The sequence below is a fragment of the Quercus lobata genome, chromosome 4 (genome assembly GCF_001633185.2).
Source record: "Quercus lobata isolate SW786 chromosome 4, ValleyOak3.0 Primary Assembly, whole genome shotgun sequence".
Taxonomy (NCBI): domain Eukaryota; kingdom Viridiplantae; phylum Streptophyta; class Magnoliopsida; order Fagales; family Fagaceae; genus Quercus; species Quercus lobata.
Window position 1 is genome coordinate 3169521 of NC_044907.1, and position 20281 is coordinate 3189801.

At 34.3% G+C, this 20281-nt stretch overlaps 3 protein-coding genes and 1 long non-coding RNA gene across 18 annotated transcripts; 3 read left to right on the plus strand and 1 right to left on the minus strand.

Annotated features, from left to right (window-relative positions):
* Nucleotides 1-686: 686 nt before the first annotated feature.
* Nucleotides 687-5708, plus strand: LOC115984077 (putative disease resistance protein RGA3). Its single transcript, XM_031106972.1, has 2 exons — nt 687-956; nt 4377-5708. Exon 2 carries the CDS (start codon nt 4428-4430, stop codon nt 5682-5684), a length of 1257 nt encoding a protein of 418 aa, XP_030962832.1. The 5' UTR covers nt 687-956; nt 4377-4427; the 3' UTR covers nt 5685-5708.
* A 10-nt stretch (nt 5709-5718) lies between these two features.
* Nucleotides 5719-19748, plus strand: LOC115984076 (putative disease resistance protein RGA1). Of its 15 annotated transcripts, none has more exons than XM_031106961.1 (17): nt 5719-8391; nt 8508-8604; nt 8740-8798; nt 9210-9361; nt 9715-9772; nt 10702-10827; nt 10940-11059; nt 11932-12028; nt 12129-12163; nt 14226-14353; nt 14455-15006; nt 15158-15250; nt 15912-16097; nt 16183-16396; nt 16491-16539; nt 17505-17683; nt 19465-19748. In XM_031106961.1, exons 1-2 carry the CDS (start codon nt 5745-5747, stop codon nt 8522-8524), a joined length of 2664 nt encoding a protein of 887 aa, XP_030962821.1. In that variant the 5' UTR covers nt 5719-5744; the 3' UTR covers nt 8525-8604; nt 8740-8798; nt 9210-9361; nt 9715-9772; nt 10702-10827; nt 10940-11059; nt 11932-12028; nt 12129-12163; nt 14226-14353; nt 14455-15006; nt 15158-15250; nt 15912-16097; nt 16183-16396; nt 16491-16539; nt 17505-17683; nt 19465-19748. The 15 variants fall into 15 exon arrangements, with proteins under 15 accessions (XP_030962821.1, XP_030962817.1, XP_030962816.1 ...); XM_031106957.1 differs by lacking the exon at nt 19465-19748 and adding an exon at nt 18554-18875 and having other exon boundaries at nt 9174-9361; XM_031106956.1 differs by lacking the exon at nt 19465-19748 and adding an exon at nt 18554-18875.
* On the plus strand, nt 9736-16404 carry LOC115984396 (protein transport protein SEC31 homolog A-like). The gene is made up of 11 exons (XM_031107430.1): nt 9736-9772; nt 10702-10787; nt 10940-11059; nt 11116-11129; nt 12129-12163; nt 14092-14159; nt 14226-14353; nt 14455-14595; nt 14709-15006; nt 15158-15250; nt 16183-16404. The coding sequence occupies exons 1-11, from the start codon at nt 9736-9738 to the stop codon at nt 16402-16404; spliced, it is 1242 nt and encodes a 413-aa protein (XP_030963290.1).
* Nucleotides 17775-20122, minus strand: LOC115984079. Its single transcript, XR_004090355.1, has 2 exons — nt 20050-20122; nt 17775-18308 (listed from the first exon to the last, which is right to left on the minus strand). It is a non-coding gene; the product is annotated as an uncharacterized LOC115984079 (long non-coding RNA).
* Nucleotides 20123-20281: the final 159 nt, after the last annotated feature.

Here is a 20281-nt window from a genome sequence, read left to right on the forward strand (position 1 = left end):
TATTATTTGCAGCAAGGCCATACTTCCTCAACAAGGTACCTATTGGAATAATGATTCAACGAACTAAATGTCATTAAGAACTTGAGATAATTCACACGTGAAGGAATCATTAGAATAATGGTTAAATAATTGAAATCATAATTAATTTCTTAATAGTTTATGTTTATGTGAGAATTACCAAAACTGTAACACCCCGACCCAACTTTATAATTAAACTATATGTTTGAGTGGTTAAGTATTATTATTATTTTAAGCTACTTTCTTTCTATAATTAATAGAATAGTATTTAATAAACATATTATTTTATAATACCATTGAATAAGAATTGTAAAGATTTTAAATAATTGAATGGCTAGATGTATATGAATATATATATATATATATATGTATATACATACTAAGTATGTACAAAACTATATTAAATGGTTTAAGTTATTAGATACATAGTTGGTGTTTTAATTAAGCATGATGCATGAGATAGTATAGTAAAAATTTCACTCACATGCAACCAATTAAAATTCAACACATGTAAAGCCAAAGTGTCTTGCATGTTGACAAACCCCAAAGACCAAGACTTGGCCGGCCATGCAATGAACAAACTCCACCTCATCCCTTCTTTGACTTTCCTATATAACTAGAATTTCCAAGAAACACTCTTCCTCTCATTTCCCACGGATCCACACAAATCTGAATTCTCACCTCACTTTACTCTCTTTTCTCTTAAGGAAAGAGCTAGGAAGCTCTCTTGAGTCTTTCTCTCAAACCCATGGTCAACACCTCAAAAGGAAAAATGAAGCTCCATATAATTTCTTCTTCATAATCCCTCAAAGAAACTAGAAGACTCAAATACTCTCTTAAGCTCTCTACCTCTCACACTTTCGGGTTTACTAGGAAAAGGAAATCCTTTCATGCAAGAGTAATTCTACTTCTATTTCCACTCAAGAACCATAAATTTGGTAAAGGTTCTAGCTACTCTCACCTTAGAATCCATGATTTCTTCAAGGAATTTTAGTGATGGTATTTGTGATTTGTAAAATTAGGAAATCATGAATTTGTAAGTCTATATATATATATGCTATTTTAAGAAGCCTTGAAACTGTGTTGGTGATTTGTTGAAGGTAGATTAGGGTTTTTACTAATTAATGATTTTATATGATTAAGGAGTAAGAAAAAGTTAGGATGAGTACTTTTGATGTTACTGTTGGGATTTGTGTTGTATTCAATTTTGCTATAAATGGTTAAATGACTATATATAAGTGTTTTATAACATGTCTAATGAGTGTATAAAAATCCCCATATGAAAATACTATCGTTTGATAATTGTTTGTGAATTGATAAGAAAATGTTGCAAAGCTGTCACTGTGACAGATTCTGTGTTTACACATGATAAATTATGTATTAATTTGTATACAGTGAATTTGGATGCTAGAGATATTTTCTATGAAAGCTAAAACACATATGATTGTTATGGAAGTGGTCTCACAGCATTTTGATCAATATAAAAATAATGGTTTAATTTCTAAGTTGCATGAAAATCTGTCAGGACAGATTTGAGCAAGTTGTCTTGTATGATTTTTAGTAAATCATGGTTTTATGATTTGACTCCAAAATTATATGGTATTTACTAGACATCTAGAGGAGTTTCTCTGTAAAATTTCACAAAGTTTGGATGTGCTTTGGTAGCCCATTTGTATTTTATAAATGAAGTATATGCTGTTGGAATAAAACAATGAACAGTAAAGGACATGCCTAACTTTGAGAATTTAATTCTAAAGTTAGGGTGAATGATTTGAGTTATAATTTATTATGCTTATCATTTGATATGTTTAGATCATAGCTAAATTTTGTATAGCTTGGTTCAGAGTTTAGTACTTAAAGGAGGGGTTTTAAACCATCAGCTTGTTGTTTTTATGAAGCTGTCTTGTTCAATGCGTTGTATGTTGTCATATGAATGTATATGGTTATATGACCATGTTTAAAGGATTTTATATTTATGCATGCATTATTGCCCTAATCTCAAAGCACCTTTTGAAAGGAAGTTAACTCTTATAGAGATATGAGATTAATGTGAGAATGTTGGTTTTTCTATGATTTAGTACATCATGTTGTATGATGAACATATTTTGTGTTTGTGGGAACCTTGTTAAGGTGAGATTAGGATTTTATTGATTATAAGAGATAGGTTTTGAGATAAATGTGTAAGTTTATGATAAGGAATAATTGATAGTAATAAGTTTTGATATTTGGTTTAGGCGTTACCAGTCACCAAGTCTGAGCTCATTCGACTTTAGGCTCTTGGTTCCTCTGCTTTCAAGTAATCATGTTTTATTATGCATTAAAAGGCTTTTTATTAGAGATATAACATGTAATCATGTTTTAGACAAAGACATGTTCGTGAGCTTTTGAAACCTTATGTATATGATTTAAACATATTAATGTTATTACTAATTTCACGATCATGATGTTTAAAGAAAACAATAGAGATGCTTTTATTATAAAATGTTATGCAAACTATGAATTTCAGTATAATGTATAAGTATGAAATGTTTTCGTGTTATGTTCTCTGGTGATCTGAACTCTGCCAGTAGTGGTTAATTACTGGCTTTCTATGGAAAATATTATATGATTGGCCATTAAAAGTGGGACTAGCTTTGCTGTACTCGAGGAGCTGAGTCTTTATATAAATCAATTAAACTGAATAAGAGTATAATTTTGATAGTTATAGTGTTCTTCTTCTATTTTTCGGTCCCTCTCTCATGGAGGGTCTCTTACGTTATATAGTTTCCTTTGGATCATCTTGGTCTTATACTTATTGGTTATCTGAGCCCTTACTTGAGTACCTGTCCCATCAGACACCTTCTTTGGCTTTCTGTGAGCTGCGGTAGCCAAGGTAACACTGTTCAGAGATCTTCTCCACATTAATACGACCAGAAAAGTATCTGCAATGCATTCAATGCGATGGTAGCAGCTTTTCCTTAGATATTTTTGGGTTCCCATCATTCTCGTATGTTCATGATGCACATCCCTATCACTGGAGTTTCATGGAAGGTCACTCTGATCATTAGAATACATATTTGAGTTGTATTTATTGTATCCGAGGATATATTTCTCCTCGGACAACCTTCTCATTCGTAATTTGCTTATTAAATCCTGAGCCTAGACCGTTCTTTACCATTCGTTCTTCCTCAGACCGCCATGCTTCTCGGACAAGGCCTAAGGCCCACTATATAATTTGGGCCCTTAACCCTACAGTAATAATATAAGGGAAATCTTAATGAATGCCCTAAGGGCATTTGTGGGCATTCGTTAATGAACCATTTTAAGAAAGTTTTTATGGAAAAAGAAAATAAGTAATTAATATTTTGACAGTTTTTTTATTTTTCCCATAAAAGTGGTATCAAATTTTTTTTTATAACTGTTTGTTAACAATTGCCTCTGAGCATTCATTACACCCATAATATAAAAAGAATTCTCAAAATATAATATATACACACACACACACATACTACATGCAAACTCGTGTGACGCACTAGAGTTAATAATATACATATTATAGATATTTTGCAAGATAACATTTATTAAAAAAAAAACATTCATAATAAAATAAAATAAAATACAATGGGAAGAAGTATTTAACTTCTATTCTTTTCCATGGTTTAGAAGTGTTGTTTAACCTAGAATGTTATTGGGTTGCTAGGAGCTAGAGATATAAACTGTTAATACTAGACATGTGTGCTTATGTTGTCAACAACTCAGTGCAAGTTCATAATTACAGAAACCTAGCTACAAAATAATTCACAATTCTTAAATTAATAAAACAAAACTCTCAGAAGTTATATGTATAGTTATATACACACGCTCAAAACTAATATCGTTTGAATACATACATATTGTACAACCAAGTCTTAATTTTCCCATCAACTGTTCATCAATCATTTATCACACACAAACACAACAACCTTCACAAGTTTGGTACATTAAATAATTTTAAATTATTTTTATGAGTTATTCTTTTTTATTAATATTAAACTTACTTGAGGAAACCGTAGAACTTGAAGATGGTCCAATACTTTGGAAAATAATTTATGCACTCACACAATGAACGAAGTTACAGAGATTCTGTCATATATATATACTGAACAGAGTAAGAGGAAAAGATACCAACTTACAAGAAACCAATTAAAACAAACACAGTTTTCTTTCGGTGGTGCTGAGGGCCATTGGGTTTTAAATGATTGATGCAAGTTGGGGAAAGATGCATGTTTTGTTCACATCGTTGTACCCCACAACTACGTGTTTTACTATCATACAAGCACTCAAAAAGTAGGAGAGTCTTTTATCTGTTGTTCAATCTGCTATTCCATCCCTTGTCACAGATCACAGTTCTCACAAAGAGCAGCATTCATTCAATTCTCACTAATTAAGAAATGGCGGAAGGAGCTCTGTTCAGCGTTTCTAGTGGAATCATCAGGAAAGCGGGCGACGTAGCAGTCCAAGAGATTGCGCTCATCTGGGGTGTCAAAGACGAGATCAAAAAACTCAAGGAGACAGTTTCCACAATCAGTGCTGTGCTTTTGGATGCAGAGGCGAAGAAACACAACAATGAAGTCAAACTGTGGCTGCAAAGGCTTAAGGACGCCATGTTTGATGCGGATGACTTGCTGGATGAAATCTCCACTGAGGCCTTGCGACGGGAAGTAATGACCCGGGACAAGAAGGCCAAAGAGGTACGCATCTTCTTTTCCAAATCTAATCAGCTTGCATATGGTCTTAGAATGGGTCATAAGGTTAAGGCCATGAGGGAGAGGTTTGATGCGATTGCAGCTGATAGGAAATTCCATTTAGATGAGCGTTCTGAGGAGAGACAAGTCAGGTATAAGGCAAGACAGCAGACTCATTCTGTTGTACGTGCTGAAGATGTTATTGGGAGGGAGGAGGATAAGAAGGCCATCATTGGATCTCTGTTGGATCCCAATGTCAAGGAGAATGTTTCTGTCCTTCCGATAGTTGGTGTCGGAGGACTAGGAAAGACGACAGTTTCTCAACTTGTCTTCAATGATGAGGAAATCAAGAACCATTTTGAGCTAAAATTGTGGGTGTGTGTCTCTGACGATTTTGATGTGAAGATAATTGTTGAGAAAATCTTGGAATGTATAAAAAATGAGAAACCAAAAGACCTTGAAATGAACACATTAGTCAATGATCTCGAAAAAGAAATTAATGGAAAGAGATATATGCTTGTGTTGGACGATGTGTGGAATGAGGATCGTGAAAAATGGAGTGAATTGAAAAAAATTTTAATGGGTGGTGCAAAAGGCAGTAGAATCTTAGTGACTACACGTAGTGAAATCGTGGCAAAGATTTCGCAGTCTATTCAACCACACGTGCTAAAGGGTTTAGAAGAACAATATGCCTGGTCTTTATTTAAGAAGATGGCATTTGAAGAGGGGGAAGAAGAGATGAATGCAAGCTTTTTAGAAATTGGGAAGGAAATTTTAAAAATGTGTGTAGGGGTTCCACTTGCAATTAGAACAATAGGTGGTTTATTGTATTTCAAAAAATCCGAAATAGAGTGGAGATCATTCAAAACCAATGAACTTTCAAAAATACGTCAAAACGAAAGTGACATTTTACCAACATTAAAGTTGAGTTACAATTATCTCGCATCACATTTGAAGCAATGATTTGCTTATTGTAGTCTATTTCCAAAGGATTATGAGATTGACAAATCAAGTTTGATTAATATGTGGATGGCACAGGGGTTCATCACATTGTATGATGAAAAACAATGTCCGGAAGATGTTGGTCATGAGTATTTTATGGATTTGCTTTGGAGATCATTCTTTCAAGAAGTTAAAAAAGATGAATTTGGCAATATTTCAAAATTCAAAATACATGATCTCATGCATGATATAGCAATACAAGTAACGGGATCAGAGAGCACCACCATTTATTCAAAAGAGAAAGTCATTGACGAGAAAACTCGTCATGTGTCATTTGGGGATGAATTGTACTCATCATCGGAAATTCCGATCTCATTATGTAAAGCAAGAAGGATAAGAACATTTCTTTTGCCATGTCAACCAAAGTATAAAACCATAAGATCAAATGATTCAATTTCTAGTGAATTTATTGCAAGTTTTAAGTTCATGTGCTTGTTGGATTTGCATAACATGGGGATTAAAACAATTCCAAGTTCTATAAAAAAGTTGAAGCATCTAAGATATCTCGATCTTTCTATGAATGAAGGCATTGAGATGCTTCCTAATTTTATTGTCAAGTTGTACAATTTGCAGACACTTAAACTTTCTATGTGTAAAAACCTTAAAGAATTGCCAAATGATATTAACAAATTAATCAACCTCAGGTTTCTTGAGATTGATGGTTGTTCGGGTTTAACTCATATGCCAAATGGACTGGGCCAATTGACTGATCTACAGACATTGTCAAGATTTGTGATGAGTAAAGGTAGGATTGATTCAGTGCCTAAAAGTAACGGTGGATTGAAGGAACTTGAGAGACTAAATGAGCTAAGAGGAAATCTGTCAATTGTAAATCTCAAACAAACAAAAGATGCCACATTAGAGTTTAAGGCTGCAAATTTGAAAGAGAAACAAAGGCTTGATAGGTTGGACTTAAATTGGGTAGAAGAAGACACTGATGAGACGGGTGTTGTTTGTGACGTGTCAGCAGTGGAAGCCTTGCAACCGCATATAAATCTCAAAGCATTGAGATTAAATAGGTACGGGGGAGTGATATTTCCACATTGGCTTGTGATGCTCACAAATCTTGTCCGATTTGAATTATACTCTTGTAATAAATGCAAATATCTTCCACCGTTGGACCAATTGCCTTCTCTCAAAATTATCCATTTGGAGAGATTGGATTGTTTAGAGCACATATCAGATTCAGAGAGAGATAACAGTGATTCTTTATTCTACCCATCTTTGGAGAAACTCAATATTTTATTTTGCTTTAATTTAAAGGGATGGTGGCGGGGAAGGAGGGATTCTCTTCCTTCATTTCCTCGTCTTTCCTACTTACATATTAGGAATTGCCCTCAGCTGACTTCCTTTCCTTTGTTTCCATATATTGAAGTTGAAATATTGAGCCTATATCATTGTCGGTTGGAGTGTAAGGATGCAAATTTGAAAGAGAAACAATGTCTTGATAGGTTGGCCTTAAATTGGGTAGAAGAAGACATTAATGAGACGGATGTTGGTTACAATGACATGCCAATGGAAGCCTGGCCAACGTATATAAATCTCAATGCACTGAGTTTAACGTGGGGCAGGGGAGTGATACTTCCACATTGGCTTATGTCACTCACAAATCTTGTCCAACTTCAATTATATTCATGTAAAAAATGCCAATATCTTCCACCGGTGGACCAATTACCTTCTCTCAAAATTATCCATTTGTCCGAATTGTATTCTTTAGAGCACATATCAGATTCAGAGAGGGATAACAGTGATTCTTTATTCTACCCATCTTTGGAGAAACTCACAATTTGGGATTGCCGTAATTTAAAGGGATGGTGGCGGGGAAGGAGGGATTCTCTTCCTTCATTTCCTCGTCTTTCCGACTTAACAATTATGGATTGCCCTAATCAGCTGACTTCCTTTCCTTTGTTTCCATATCTCGAAAGTTTGTGCCTATGGAATTGTAGCTTGAACTTGAAGCAGTCATGGGAGAGGAATCTACCATCAATCGCCTCTTCTTCTTCTTCTTCTACAATTGTTGCCCCTCTCTCCAAATTAAGTTACATTAGCATAAAAGAAACGGAAGAAGCTTTGCCAGAGGAGTGCCTACCAAATCTCATTTCTCTCCGTTCTCTACATCTAGACAACTGTCCTCTTCCTCAAGGCATTCGAAATCTTACGGCACTTCAATATCTGTTTGTTGGGAACTCTGAGGTGGTTGATTTATCCAATGATTGGGATGAGATGGAATGGCAAGGACTTACAACCCTTCTCTCTTTGCAATTATATGAACTTCCGAAGTTGGTCTCTCTCCCAACGGGACTTCAATATGTCAGCTCTCTACAATATCTCCGTATTGAGTATTGTCATAGTTTGATAGCTATACCGGAGGGGATCTGCAAACTTATATCTCTTCAATATCTTTCAATTTGGGCTTGCCCTAATTTGGAATTATTGCCAGAAGGAATCGGTGCCCTTACCTCTTTGCAAACACTACGAATTTGGGATTGCCCTAAATTGGAATCATTGCCAGAAGGATTCGGTGTCCTTACCTCTTTGCAAACACTAGAAATTTGGGGTTGTCCCATCTTAATGAAAAGATGCAAGAAGCAAATCGGGGAAGATTGGCATAAAATTTCTCACATTCCTAATTTGGAAGGAGATCTGTCTCGGCAAGAAGAAGAGCCAGGTATGTAAAAGTCACCATTTTATTCCCAACCTTCGATTAAAAAAAATCCAAATGCACAATTCTTCTTCTCCATTGTTCTCTCTCAACGGCTTTATTTCTTGGTGATTAAATTTCAGATGAAGAAGAACCATAGAAACCTGATCATAAGAATTGGGACTTAATTAAAGCTTTTGGGTGCTGCAATTGTTCAACAACTCAACAACCCACTCACCGGTACTTTCTCCTTTCTTTTCTTTTCCTTTTCCCTTTATCTAATTTCTTACATTTCAATAAATTTCATCTTTTTATTTTCAACCGGGTTGATGTGGTGATGTACTTGATGTGCTTCGTTACCCATTGTGTAAACAGAGTCAAAATTGGAGAATTGAACCGGGTAACCATGGCATAGGAATCAGCTCATTCTACAGGTATTTTTTTGCTTTAATTCCTTTTTATATTTATAAGCTTCCAGTTTTTTGTTATGTCTACAGATTTGCCATTTATCACAGTTTTTATCTAAGTCAAATCACTATGGGGATCATGCTTTATAGTAAAATATAATTTTCAAGCATCCCAGTTTTATTTAGAAATGTAGCTTGCAATTTAGAAAGGAAAATGTTAATATATGGTATCAAAACAATGAACTAACTAATTTTTCTCACTCTGTTGACTGATATTGTTGGTTGATTTGAGCTATAAAAAAAGAAAAAAACAAAAAGAAATCTTCCACTGACCTGTTTTATAACATCTAATATACTTTATAGAGATCAAGCATCTATTAATTATTGTTATTGTGATTATAGAAATATTCCAGTCAAGATGATTCCTTTTTTTTGAAGCTATTTTTTCTATGGATAGTAGAAGTGGAAGGGAAGGAACTCAAAGCCGCCAGTGCTGAACCCTTGCCTGATGGCTGCCGCGGTCTCCGCATCCATGGCTGGGAGATTGAAACTCACAAGCTCTCCATTCTCAACTCCTCCAACCTCCGGCTGTCAGTCTCTCTCTCTCTCTCTTTTAAAAATTACTAAACTCAGAGCATAAACTGAACCATTTCATATAATGATTTTGTTGTTTCTGTGTTAATTTTAGCTTGTGCAAATTGAATTTTGCTTTCTCTCTCACTATATCGCTAGCTATATACAGTCGAAAAGCGATAATCAGTCAGGTTTTCTTGAATGTGATGAAAATGTTAGGAGAAGTTTTTGAGTAGTTATGTGGAAATTGAAAGATGTTGCTTTACTTGAGTGCAAAATATGATTTTGAGGTTATCTAATTAGGAAAAAGAAAAAAAAAAAAAAAAAAAGGTCTTCTGTTCATTAATTTATAGCAATATTATGCAAGCAGTTATGGGATATGCGGAATATAATGACACCAGTTAAAGAGTTCACGGGGCATACTAAAGGTAATGGTACTTTGTAACATGATATTCCATTTTAACTGTATTATTGATTTTATCAGTTTATGTTTATATGATTGCTGTTTTGGGATACCATTAGCCATGCATGACTTTTTGAATTTTTTTCCCTATCCCTCTCTTGTGCTTGCATATGTCTAGAATAATTGAATTTGATTGTATGCCCAATTTGCAGTAGCTGCTTGAGGAGTATTATTTGTCGATTACTATTGTTATTCTTCAAATAGAAAGTACTCATAATTTATTTATTTGATTGATAGGAAATTATTTTGCCTTTTCTCATCATTTTTCCCTTATAAACTTCTCATGCTTTTCAAATTGACTATGAGTCACCTTTCCTTTATGAGGTCAGCTGTTTAGGCATGTTCTTTAGTTGTAGATTCATCCAATATTTTGTTGCCCTGTTTCCCCATCGTTTGTATAACATTGAATGAGTATGGTAGCTATTCTATATATGGTTTATTGGAAACCTATTTAGGAAATTGACTCCAGTTTCATAGTGACTAAAGTTTATTCATGCCAAATTATGATCCTCATGATACTTACATGCGAATCCAGATGTACATAGTATTACAAATTGAATTATCTTTGAAGTTCAAATATTTTTTAATTGCTGCCTGATTATGTATATAATGGGTGCCATATTACTAGATTATAGAAGCTTTTGTTTTGTTTTGTGATTTGTTAAATGCATACAGAGATTTAGATGTGATTTATTAAATGCATACAGAGATTTGGATTTCTATAAGTTTTTCTAGTCACCAATGGCTGGTGCAGTAGTATTTAATTAATGCCACCTTAGTTGTTCTAGCTATGCAGTACATATACTTCCAATTTCCAATATACAATTATCAAAATTTTAGTTTTGTTGTGCAAGATGTTGAATATTTTCCACCTGTCTGCATTTCTTACATCAGGTGTAATTGTGATGGCGTGGTGTCCCATTGACAGTTCTTATTTGATTACCTGTGCCAAAGATAGTCAAACTATTCGTTGGGATACCGTTTCTGGAGAGTTATGGAATTTGGCCTTCCTTATCATGGGTCTGTTATTTTTATGAAGATTGTCCTATTATGATTTTTCTTCTGGGTTGTTCTTCAGTATAGGATACTTTTTGCTATGGTAACACTTATTTGTTTTTTGATTTTGACTCAGATTGTTTCTGAACTGCCTACTGTTACCAACTGGAATTTTGATGTACACTGGTATCCAAAGATACCTGGGGTTATATCAGCATCTTCATTTGATGGAAAAATTGGAATTTATAACATTGAGGTATATACCAATTATATTTTTATAGATCTGTCTAAAAGGTTCTGCTTTCTTTTTAGGCTTTTTACAAGTTGTATGTTGGCAACAATTAAAATGGAAAATAATTGAGCAAAGTGATGGATCTTTTTATGCATATTATATGCCATTTTGTCAATAACTGCAATTTAGTATGAGTGCTAAAGAGATGAGTGGGACAAAAGGGTGTAAGGGGGATGGGTAAAGCAACATGGGAATATTGCATTTACAATTTTTGTGGCATATGGATTCCAATATTGATGAATGACAACATGAACAAAAATAGAATGGACAATGATTGCATTTGTGCGAATGTAGAGTTGGTGTTGATTGGGGATTAGATTAAGGGATGGTGTGGGAAGTGCTAAGAAATTTTATTTAAAATTTGGTCTTATTTAATTTTGGAGTCAATTGAATATTTATTGGATAATTGCATTTTATTTTAGGTCTTAGTAGTTAATCAGTATCATTAGTAGCTTTATTTTATAGCCTAGAGTCAGTGTTGTTTTTGTAATTCAATAATTGAGATTTCTCAAGTCATTTAGAATTAGGTTTCCTTAGTCAATTAGAATTAGAATTAAGGTTTCCTATATTAGTTAGAATTAGGGTTTGGTAGTCTATATAAGCACAATAATATACTCCTATGGAGAATTATTATTTTGATGATGAATAAAATGTCTCTTGAAATTGTCCCAATGGTTTGGTGCTAACTCTAGCCAACCCTAGAAGCTAACTCCTAGAGGTTTTCTTTTGCTTGGTTTGACTCCAAGCAAGCCTAGGTGTTGACTTCTAGGTTACGTATCCCTTTATTTCTTGTTCTTTAATTTTGTTGATGCATTGTTTTGGTTGTCCTGCATTAGGGAACTTGTCTAATATGGTTTGGAATGTGGAACAAAGTTTCTATGAAAACCTGATCTTGAAATTCAGAAAGCACACTGCTAAATTACCCATGCTCATGTGAGTTTTTCCAACCCTGGTAGAAAAGGTTGATTCATTTGCAAAATGGCCTATAGTGGAACCTTCTTTTGTAATGGATTTCACTTAATTCTTATTGCAGTCGATATGGCGTTGGAGAGAATGAGTTTGGTGCAGGTAATTTTTTCTTATTAGCTCTCATAAATCATATCATCAAATTGCCTACAGTGGTTTGATATGCATACTGGCGTTTATTTTTACATGCATTGTCTTGGCCATGGTAGCTTGTTTCTTAAAAGATTTGGGGGAGAAATTAGCACTTATTGGTTTTGTAATAAGTGAGATTTGAGCTTGTCTTTTTGTTGTGTCTTGAACTCAACTACTGATTCATCTCTTGAAATGATAGGCTTTTGTTGGCAAGAAGTTAACATGATAGAGTAAATGATAGGCTTTGGTGTACTTCAAAGGATATTAAAAAGTCTTTTTTATGGGCAAGTTACATATGTACCAAATGCGTGCTGCCTGAGCTATAATAAAAAAAGTATTTTTTGTAGACATTCATACACTATATGTGTGTGCATATGGAAATAAACAATCTTTTGTTTATTTGTTTATTATTTTTGGGTTGTGGGTCACTAGTAAGTCACTTCTAAAAGGAGTTGGTTGTTTTGAGGATTGGGTAATGGTGGCTAATATGGGTCTATATGATCAACCAACTTGTACATCCTATCCTCTAAAGTGTATGGTGCAATCGACATACAACATTTGGTTTGGTCATGTTCAAGGAGAGTGATTAAGGCACCGGTAAGGAAGAGTGAGTTGATCCAAGTTGAGGGAATGAAAAAGGTAGAGGTAGACGTAGACCAAAATAGCATGAGTAGAAGTGATAAAAATGGACATGTCAATTAAGGAAGTAACCAAGAGTATGATTTCAGATAGAATAGAATGGAGAAGAAGAATACATGTGGATGACCCTAACTAATCTGTTGAGGTTCCATAGCTGAGCCCAAAAGTTTGAGACTAATGCTTTGTTGTTGTAATTCTCTTCTGATTTGAAGTTAGTTGTTTGGTTTAATCCATCAATCAATGGAAAAAATTTAATCCTAAAAAATTTTAAATCAGTTGGCAGTGTTTTTCATGGTTATATAAGATGAAAAACTTTCTGAACTTGTATGCTTATGACTTTGTTGCTGATCATGTCTTGGACATTTTTTTTCAAGTCTTCTTCTTAATTGGTGCAACCTTTTGGGTAATTTATTCTTGTAGACACAATGCCATTCAATTGACATCCTGCAAGCTCAATTTTGATTTTGCCATTTTGAATTCACAAACATAACACTGCCTCTGCAGCATTGTTAATAGATTGGCCTTCGGGCTAAATGGCATCTCCACCTCTGTATAAGACTGGGGGTGGCTGAGATGCTGCAGATTCCAGTCTTGCAAAGTGTAAGTTCAATAACACCTTAGTCCCAAAACATGGTTGGAATGATTTGAGCCACACTTTGACAAAGATCATTGTTTTTATTATTTTGTTTCTTGAGTTTCTTGTAATGACATTATTTTTTGGGGGTTGTATCTAGTGTCCATTTGGGAATAGCTTATCTAGCTTTTTGCTGAAAGTGTGCTAGTGTACTTTTCTCTTGAAAAATGTGAGAAAAAGTGGGGAAAAGTGAAAAAAAGTGAGGTTTTAAAAAGTTGTATATAAAAGTTAAAAGCTAAAAACTAATACTAAAACCCGATGCCAAATTCAGCCCTATTATTATTTTATATGATTATTAAATGTCAAAACGTCGTATTCATTATAGAATTTCCATTCTGTAGTTGTTTCACCGATTAGCTTACATATGCAAGTCCTGAATTTCGTTGGGTAATTGCAAGCGAAATAGACAATTGTTTCTTTATAAAATGGATGAGTAGTGAGTTCATACAGGGAAGAGAAGATTGTACACTGTGTGAAGTAATTTAGGAATTGATGCATGCCAGTACTTATTCCTATTTCTCCTCCTTTTCCCCTCCTTTCATCCCACAATCATTTGTTGTTACTTTCTGTAATTGATTATATTTCCTGTGAAATTGAGTTTCATAGTAATACCTTTTTTATGCAGCTCCTCTGAGAGCTCCAAAATGGTATAAACGTCCTGCTGGGGCATCTTTTGGCTTTGGTGGCAAGCTTGTAGGGTTTCTTTGTTCTCTTATTTTATGTTGTATTTGTTGTTAATTTTTTTCCCGCTTTGTCCAGGTTTATGTCCACACCTTAGTTACTGAAGACAGTTTGGTCAGTCGATCGTCTGAATTTGAAGCTGCAATTCAAAATGGGGAAAGGTCTTTGTTGAGAGTACTTTGTGAGAAAAAGTCACAAGAGACTGAGTATGTTGTCTTTGCTGGCGAACAAATATTTTTATCTTTTGCTATTAGAAGTTGCTCTATTACTTTTGCATCTCTTGATTCCTTTTGAGCTGTTTTAACAGATCTGAGGATGACCGAGAAACATGGAACTTCTTGAAGGTTATGTTTGAAGATGATGGGACAGCAAGGACAGAGCTGCCTCCTACCTGGGTTTCAGTGTACCTACTAAAGAGAAAGATAGTGTCAAAGATCTTTCCCAGGAAGTAAAAGCACTTGAACTTGATGATACCGTAACTGAGAAGGTTGGATATGGGGATGATAAATAAGTTAACGTTTTCTCTACTGATAATGGGGAAGATTTCTTTAACAATCTTAGCCCAGCTGGAATGCCTGTGTCTACCTCTCGTGGTGAAAACTTTGCTATTGGAGATACTGCCCCTGATTCAGAACAATTGCAACAAGAACCAGATGGATTTGAGGAAAGCACTGACCCAGCATTTGATGATGTTGTCCAAAATGCTTTAATTGTTGGAGATTACGAGGGGGCAGTTGCACAGTGCATATCTGCAAATAAAATGGCTGATGCTTTAGTTATTGCTAATGTTGGTGGTGCATCCTTGTGGGAGAGCACACGGGATCAATGCTTTAAGATTAGCCGATCACCTTACCTAAAGGTAGTTTATTTATCTTGAATAGCCTCATTTTACTTTGATGAACATATGAAGCTATGTAAAATGATTGGAGATAAATATTTTTTATCTTATCAATTGATTATTAACAATGTATTTATAATGTCTCTTTCATACATGGGGGTTTCATTTTCAGGTTGTTTCTGCAATGCTGAACAATGATCTCTTGAGCCTTGTAAATACAAGGCCACTGAAATTCTGGAAAGAAACACTTGCTCTTCTCTGTAGTGTAAGTTTTATTACTCCTGGCAAAGATAGAGTTCTTTTTTGTGAGATTCCAGCTCATTGTTTACAATTTAGATGCATGGAAAGTTAAATCAATTTTTTATTGAATCCAAATTAATGGTATTTTGTTGCTGAATTTCTTTCCCTGTTTCATGCTTGTTCCATTAATATATATATATATATATATATATTATATTTCCCCTCTTAGTTTGCTGAATGGTTTATTATGATATTAAATGCTGTGGAATGGTTTTCTGTTACTTGCATTTACATAGTATCTCTTCCTTTTCATGTTGATGTTAGCAAATGGAGATATTGTTTCTTTTATGGGGCATCTTTTGTCTAAATTATCCTTGCATTCAGACATTATTATTAGAAGTCAACAGTCTGCCTCTTGAAACTATAAATTTAATGAGTTTCTGTTTCTGGATTTATTGTGGAGGTAATGAACTCTTGACCTGCTGATCTTCTGTGCTATGGCCTAAGAGATAGACAAGTCAAATTAAACATATTTGTTTCTTACTTTGCAATGATGGCTATCCTGTAGTAGTTACTGTAAGAAATAGTTTCTTGTGCAATTAATTGCATTGATCATGAAGTTATTGTGTCTGCTAAATTCTTATTCCTTCTTTTTTCCCTAAAAAAAAAAAATCACCATCAAACAGTTTGCACAGAGACAGGAATGGACTATGCTCTGTGACACACTTGCTTTGAATCTCATGACCGCTGGTAACACGTTGGCTGCTATTCTTTGTTATATATGTGCGGGAAATATTGATAAAACAGTGGAAATTTGATCAAGGAGTCTTAGAACTGAGCACGAAGGGAAATCCTATGTTGAGCTTCTTCAGGTTAATTTGGTACTTGTAGAGGTGTAATTTTTGACCTGTATATTCTGGCCACAATACTTATTTATTTTTTTAATCATTTGATTAGGATTTGATGGAAAAGACTATTGTCCTTGCCTTGGCAACTGGGCAGAAGCGATTTAGTGCATCTTTGTGTAAGCTTGTTGAAAAATATGCTGAAATTTTAGCAAGTCAAGGGCTTTTAACAACAGCAATGGACTACCTTAAACTTTTGGGCTCTGATGAATTGTCATCTGAACTTGTGATCTTAAGGGATCGAATTGCACTTGCTACAGAACCTGGTATGTGATTTTGGTAATATCTTTCATGTAGTGTTAATTTATCTCAACTGATCTAAGATTGAAAAGATCAACTAAGATAAATGGGGTTTTGCAGAGGTAGGATAGTCCTTCATAATCATGGCCTCCACTTCTGACTCTGATTTGTAAGTTGTACTTTTTGCTACAAAGAATGGTTGCCTTTCCTTAGAACAAATGTTTAATCATTCTCCATTAACCATAAGGTCATGTAACTTCATATTAAACCCATAACATACATGAACTTATCAAACGCTACATTATCAAATAGGACAATTTAGTCTTATATTTAGTTCATGCAAATGAATTAAGACTTGCTTGAAAGAAATAGAGCCTTTTTTCAATCTGGGAATATCAAACTTTGTATTAGCAAAATGCTAGTTAGTTTCTGCTGTGAACAATGTAGTTGAGGAAAAAATTATTTTCCCGGCCCATATATACAGCCTTAGCTTCAATCTTGAACCAAAGTTCTTGTGAGTGCCCAAAAAAAAAAAAAAAAAAAAAAAAAAAAAAAAAAAAAAAATTCTTGTGAGTGAACTTATTAATTTAAAAATATGGGAAATGTCATGTAATAGGCAGCTATTTAGATACTTGGTATATGCATTCTCATATATTCTCTTTGCACTTCTGTGAACTTAATGATTTAAGCCTGTAGTTCTGATGAATTTGCCATATTTGAAGTCTCAGTTAGAGAAAAACCCAATTGTGCAGAAACAAAAACCAAAAGATTTATTTGACATGCATTCTGATTTTATTATTGATTTCTAACAAGTATTACTAGTATGGATCAAATAGTTTTGGTTCATCAAGAAGCATATATTTATACTACTATATGAGACATATTTTAGTTTGGATCTATTTAATGGCAAGGCAAGGGCATCTAATGAGTAATGACTAGACTAGTTACATTTGCAAGACAGATTCTAGTATGGACTGACTAATGGCATGGCAAGACACATAATCACAAAACCAGTTACTTGTGTGGTCTTTATAGTTTTATGAAATGTTTGCAGACCTTATTGGTTAATGTATGCAGTTGAAGCTTGCAGCCATGTTCTAAAATATTGATTTTAATCTTTTCAACATTTTTCAGGTATAAGCTTCTACTGGATTAGTTACCCCTGCCTATTTTGATAGAACTTCAAGATGTCTGGATGAGATTGTTAGGAGGATTCGAGTCACCGCATCCTATGAGGACCCCAGTTGGAGTGGCAAGTTGCTTGAGACATATGACACTCAAACTGATCAATTCAGAATTGCTTCATGCTGCTGGTACAATTGTTAAACTACCTACAAACTACAGCTTTTATTATATGTATTCAAAGAAAGCACAGGATTCATTGCTTTCCAAAGCAATTCTCTGTTTTTTTTTTTTTTTTTTTTTTTTTTTTTTTTTTTTTTTTTTTTTTTTTTTTTAATGTATTTCCTCGCTCTTTCCTCCGTTTATGTTGACGCTTTGAGCTCTTCTTTCCTTTGATACTGGAGCTTTCGGCAAAAATATATTTCTCGGACACTTCAAAGCCTTTCCAATTTTGAAATATATTCTCCTCAGATGTTCTACTTTTGGATGCCAATATATGATAGCCATTGACTGGATAGAGAACAAGATAATTTAAGAATAAATAAATATATTGGTTTTTGTGTCTTTAATAACAACCCCTGCACCCTCAACAGAAAGGGAGAACAAGATAATTTAAGAATAAATAAATATATTGGTTTTTGTGTCTTTAATAACAACCCCTGCACCCTCAACAGAAAGGGAAAAAAGGGGCGTGGCATGTATAATGCAATATTTTTCTTACACACACACAAACTGCAATCAAAATGTAATAAAAAAGAATAGAAATGAAAATGAGATGCAACGAGGGATGAAGACTTTTTAAGAAACTTGCAGCACCTATATTTTTGTTTTCTAATCAATTGTTGTTGAAAACTTGCAGCACAATCTGCAATCAAAATCTTATAAAAAAGAATAGAAAAGAAATTGAGATGCAGAGAGGGATGAAGATATCTTGTGAAAAATGAGATGTATACCTGTTTTGTTGGAAACTTGCAGCACATATATCTAGTGAAACAATGATTGGTTAGAAAATAGAAATAGTTTTTGTATTTTTAATTTATTTTCTAAATTTTCCTTTTCAGGCAATGGGAATATCTGATTGAACACCCAGATTGGAGAGAAACCTTTCCTAGAAAACAACCACGAGTCTTCAAGAGGGCCGGGATGGAAGATGGAAAAGGTGCTGATTGCAGTTATGAATTTCTTGGCACAACCTTTATGAAAAACTCCATATGAATATTTCCAGCTTGGGTCGAAATCATAGTGATTCTTCCAGGCACCTGAGAAACTTGCATGTCTTTAGTTTGAAGATGACAAAATACAGTGACAATTCTGTTTGTTGCACAAAATATAATCTGAACTCTCATCTTGTACTAGATTAAATAAATTGGTGTGTTGTTTTTCTGTGGTTGCCAAATTGGATATGGAAATCATTCAGGACATTGATCTAATATGTGACTGGTATGTGACATCAAATATGGAAAATTCATAAGACGTTTTGTATAAGCTAAGATATTATGATTACATAATTGCATAGTAGAAAATACAAAGGAGTGGAGTGAATTAAAGAGAGAAAGAACTTGGTTCCAAAAAAGAAGAGAGAAGAACTTTTTCTAGACAAAAAATACAAATTCAGGCCTAAAGTAAGCTTCCACTGGATTAGTTACCCGTCTGTTTTGATAGAACTTCAAGATGTCCGGATGAGATTGTTAGGAGAATTCGAGTCACTGCATCCTATGAGGACCCCAGTTAGAGTGGCAAGTTGCTTGAGACATGATACTCAAACTGATCAATTTAGAATTGCCTCATGCTGCTGGTACAATTGTTAAACTACCTACAAACTACAACTTCTATTATCTGCATTCAAAGAAAGCACAGGATTCATTGCTTTCCAAAGCAATTCTCTGGTTTTTTTTTTTTTTTGTCAAATGTATTTCCTCAGTCTTTCCTCCATTTATGTTGACCCTTTGAGCTCTTCGTTCCTTCGATACAGGAGCTTTCGCCAAAAATATATTTCTTGGACACTTCAAAGCCTTTCTGATTTTGAAATTCTCCTCAGATGTTCCACTTCTCCTTCTGCCGAGGCCCCAGATTTTGTGTATAATTTAAGTTGGTATAGTCTGATTAAAATAAATCTTGGATTTTACAGTTTTTTTATTAGTACGTTTTGGGCTTAAGGGGAGGGGGAAGGGAATGGGACCTAGTGACCTCTGCTTCAGGAGGCATGGTCCCCAGCCAATTGTGCTACCCTTTGGAGTCCTCAGTTAGTCTGTGACATAAGCGTCTTAACTGGTACTTAATAGGCAACAACTTTATGAGCATTACACAATTTGCATTTTGGATGCCAATATATGATAGCCATTGACTGGATAGAGAACAAAATAATTTAAGAATTTAAATAAATATTTTGGTTTTTGGGTATTTAATAACAACCCCTGCACCCTCAATAGAAAGGGAAAAAAAGGGGGGTGGCATATACAATGCAATATTTTGTCTTACACACACAAACTGCAATCAAAATGTACTAAAGGATAGAAATGAAAATGAGATGCAACAAGGAATGAAGAACTTGCAGCACCTATATTCTTGTTTTCTAATCAATTGTTGTTGAAAACTTGCAGCACAAACTGCAATCAAAATCTTATAAAAAAGATCAGAAAAGAAAATGAGATGCAAAGAGGGATGAAGATATCTTGTGAAAAATGAGATTTATACCCATTTTGTTGGAAACTTGCGGCACATATATCTTGTGAAACAATGATTGGTTAGAAAATAGAAATAGTTTTTGTATTTATAATTTATTTTCTAAA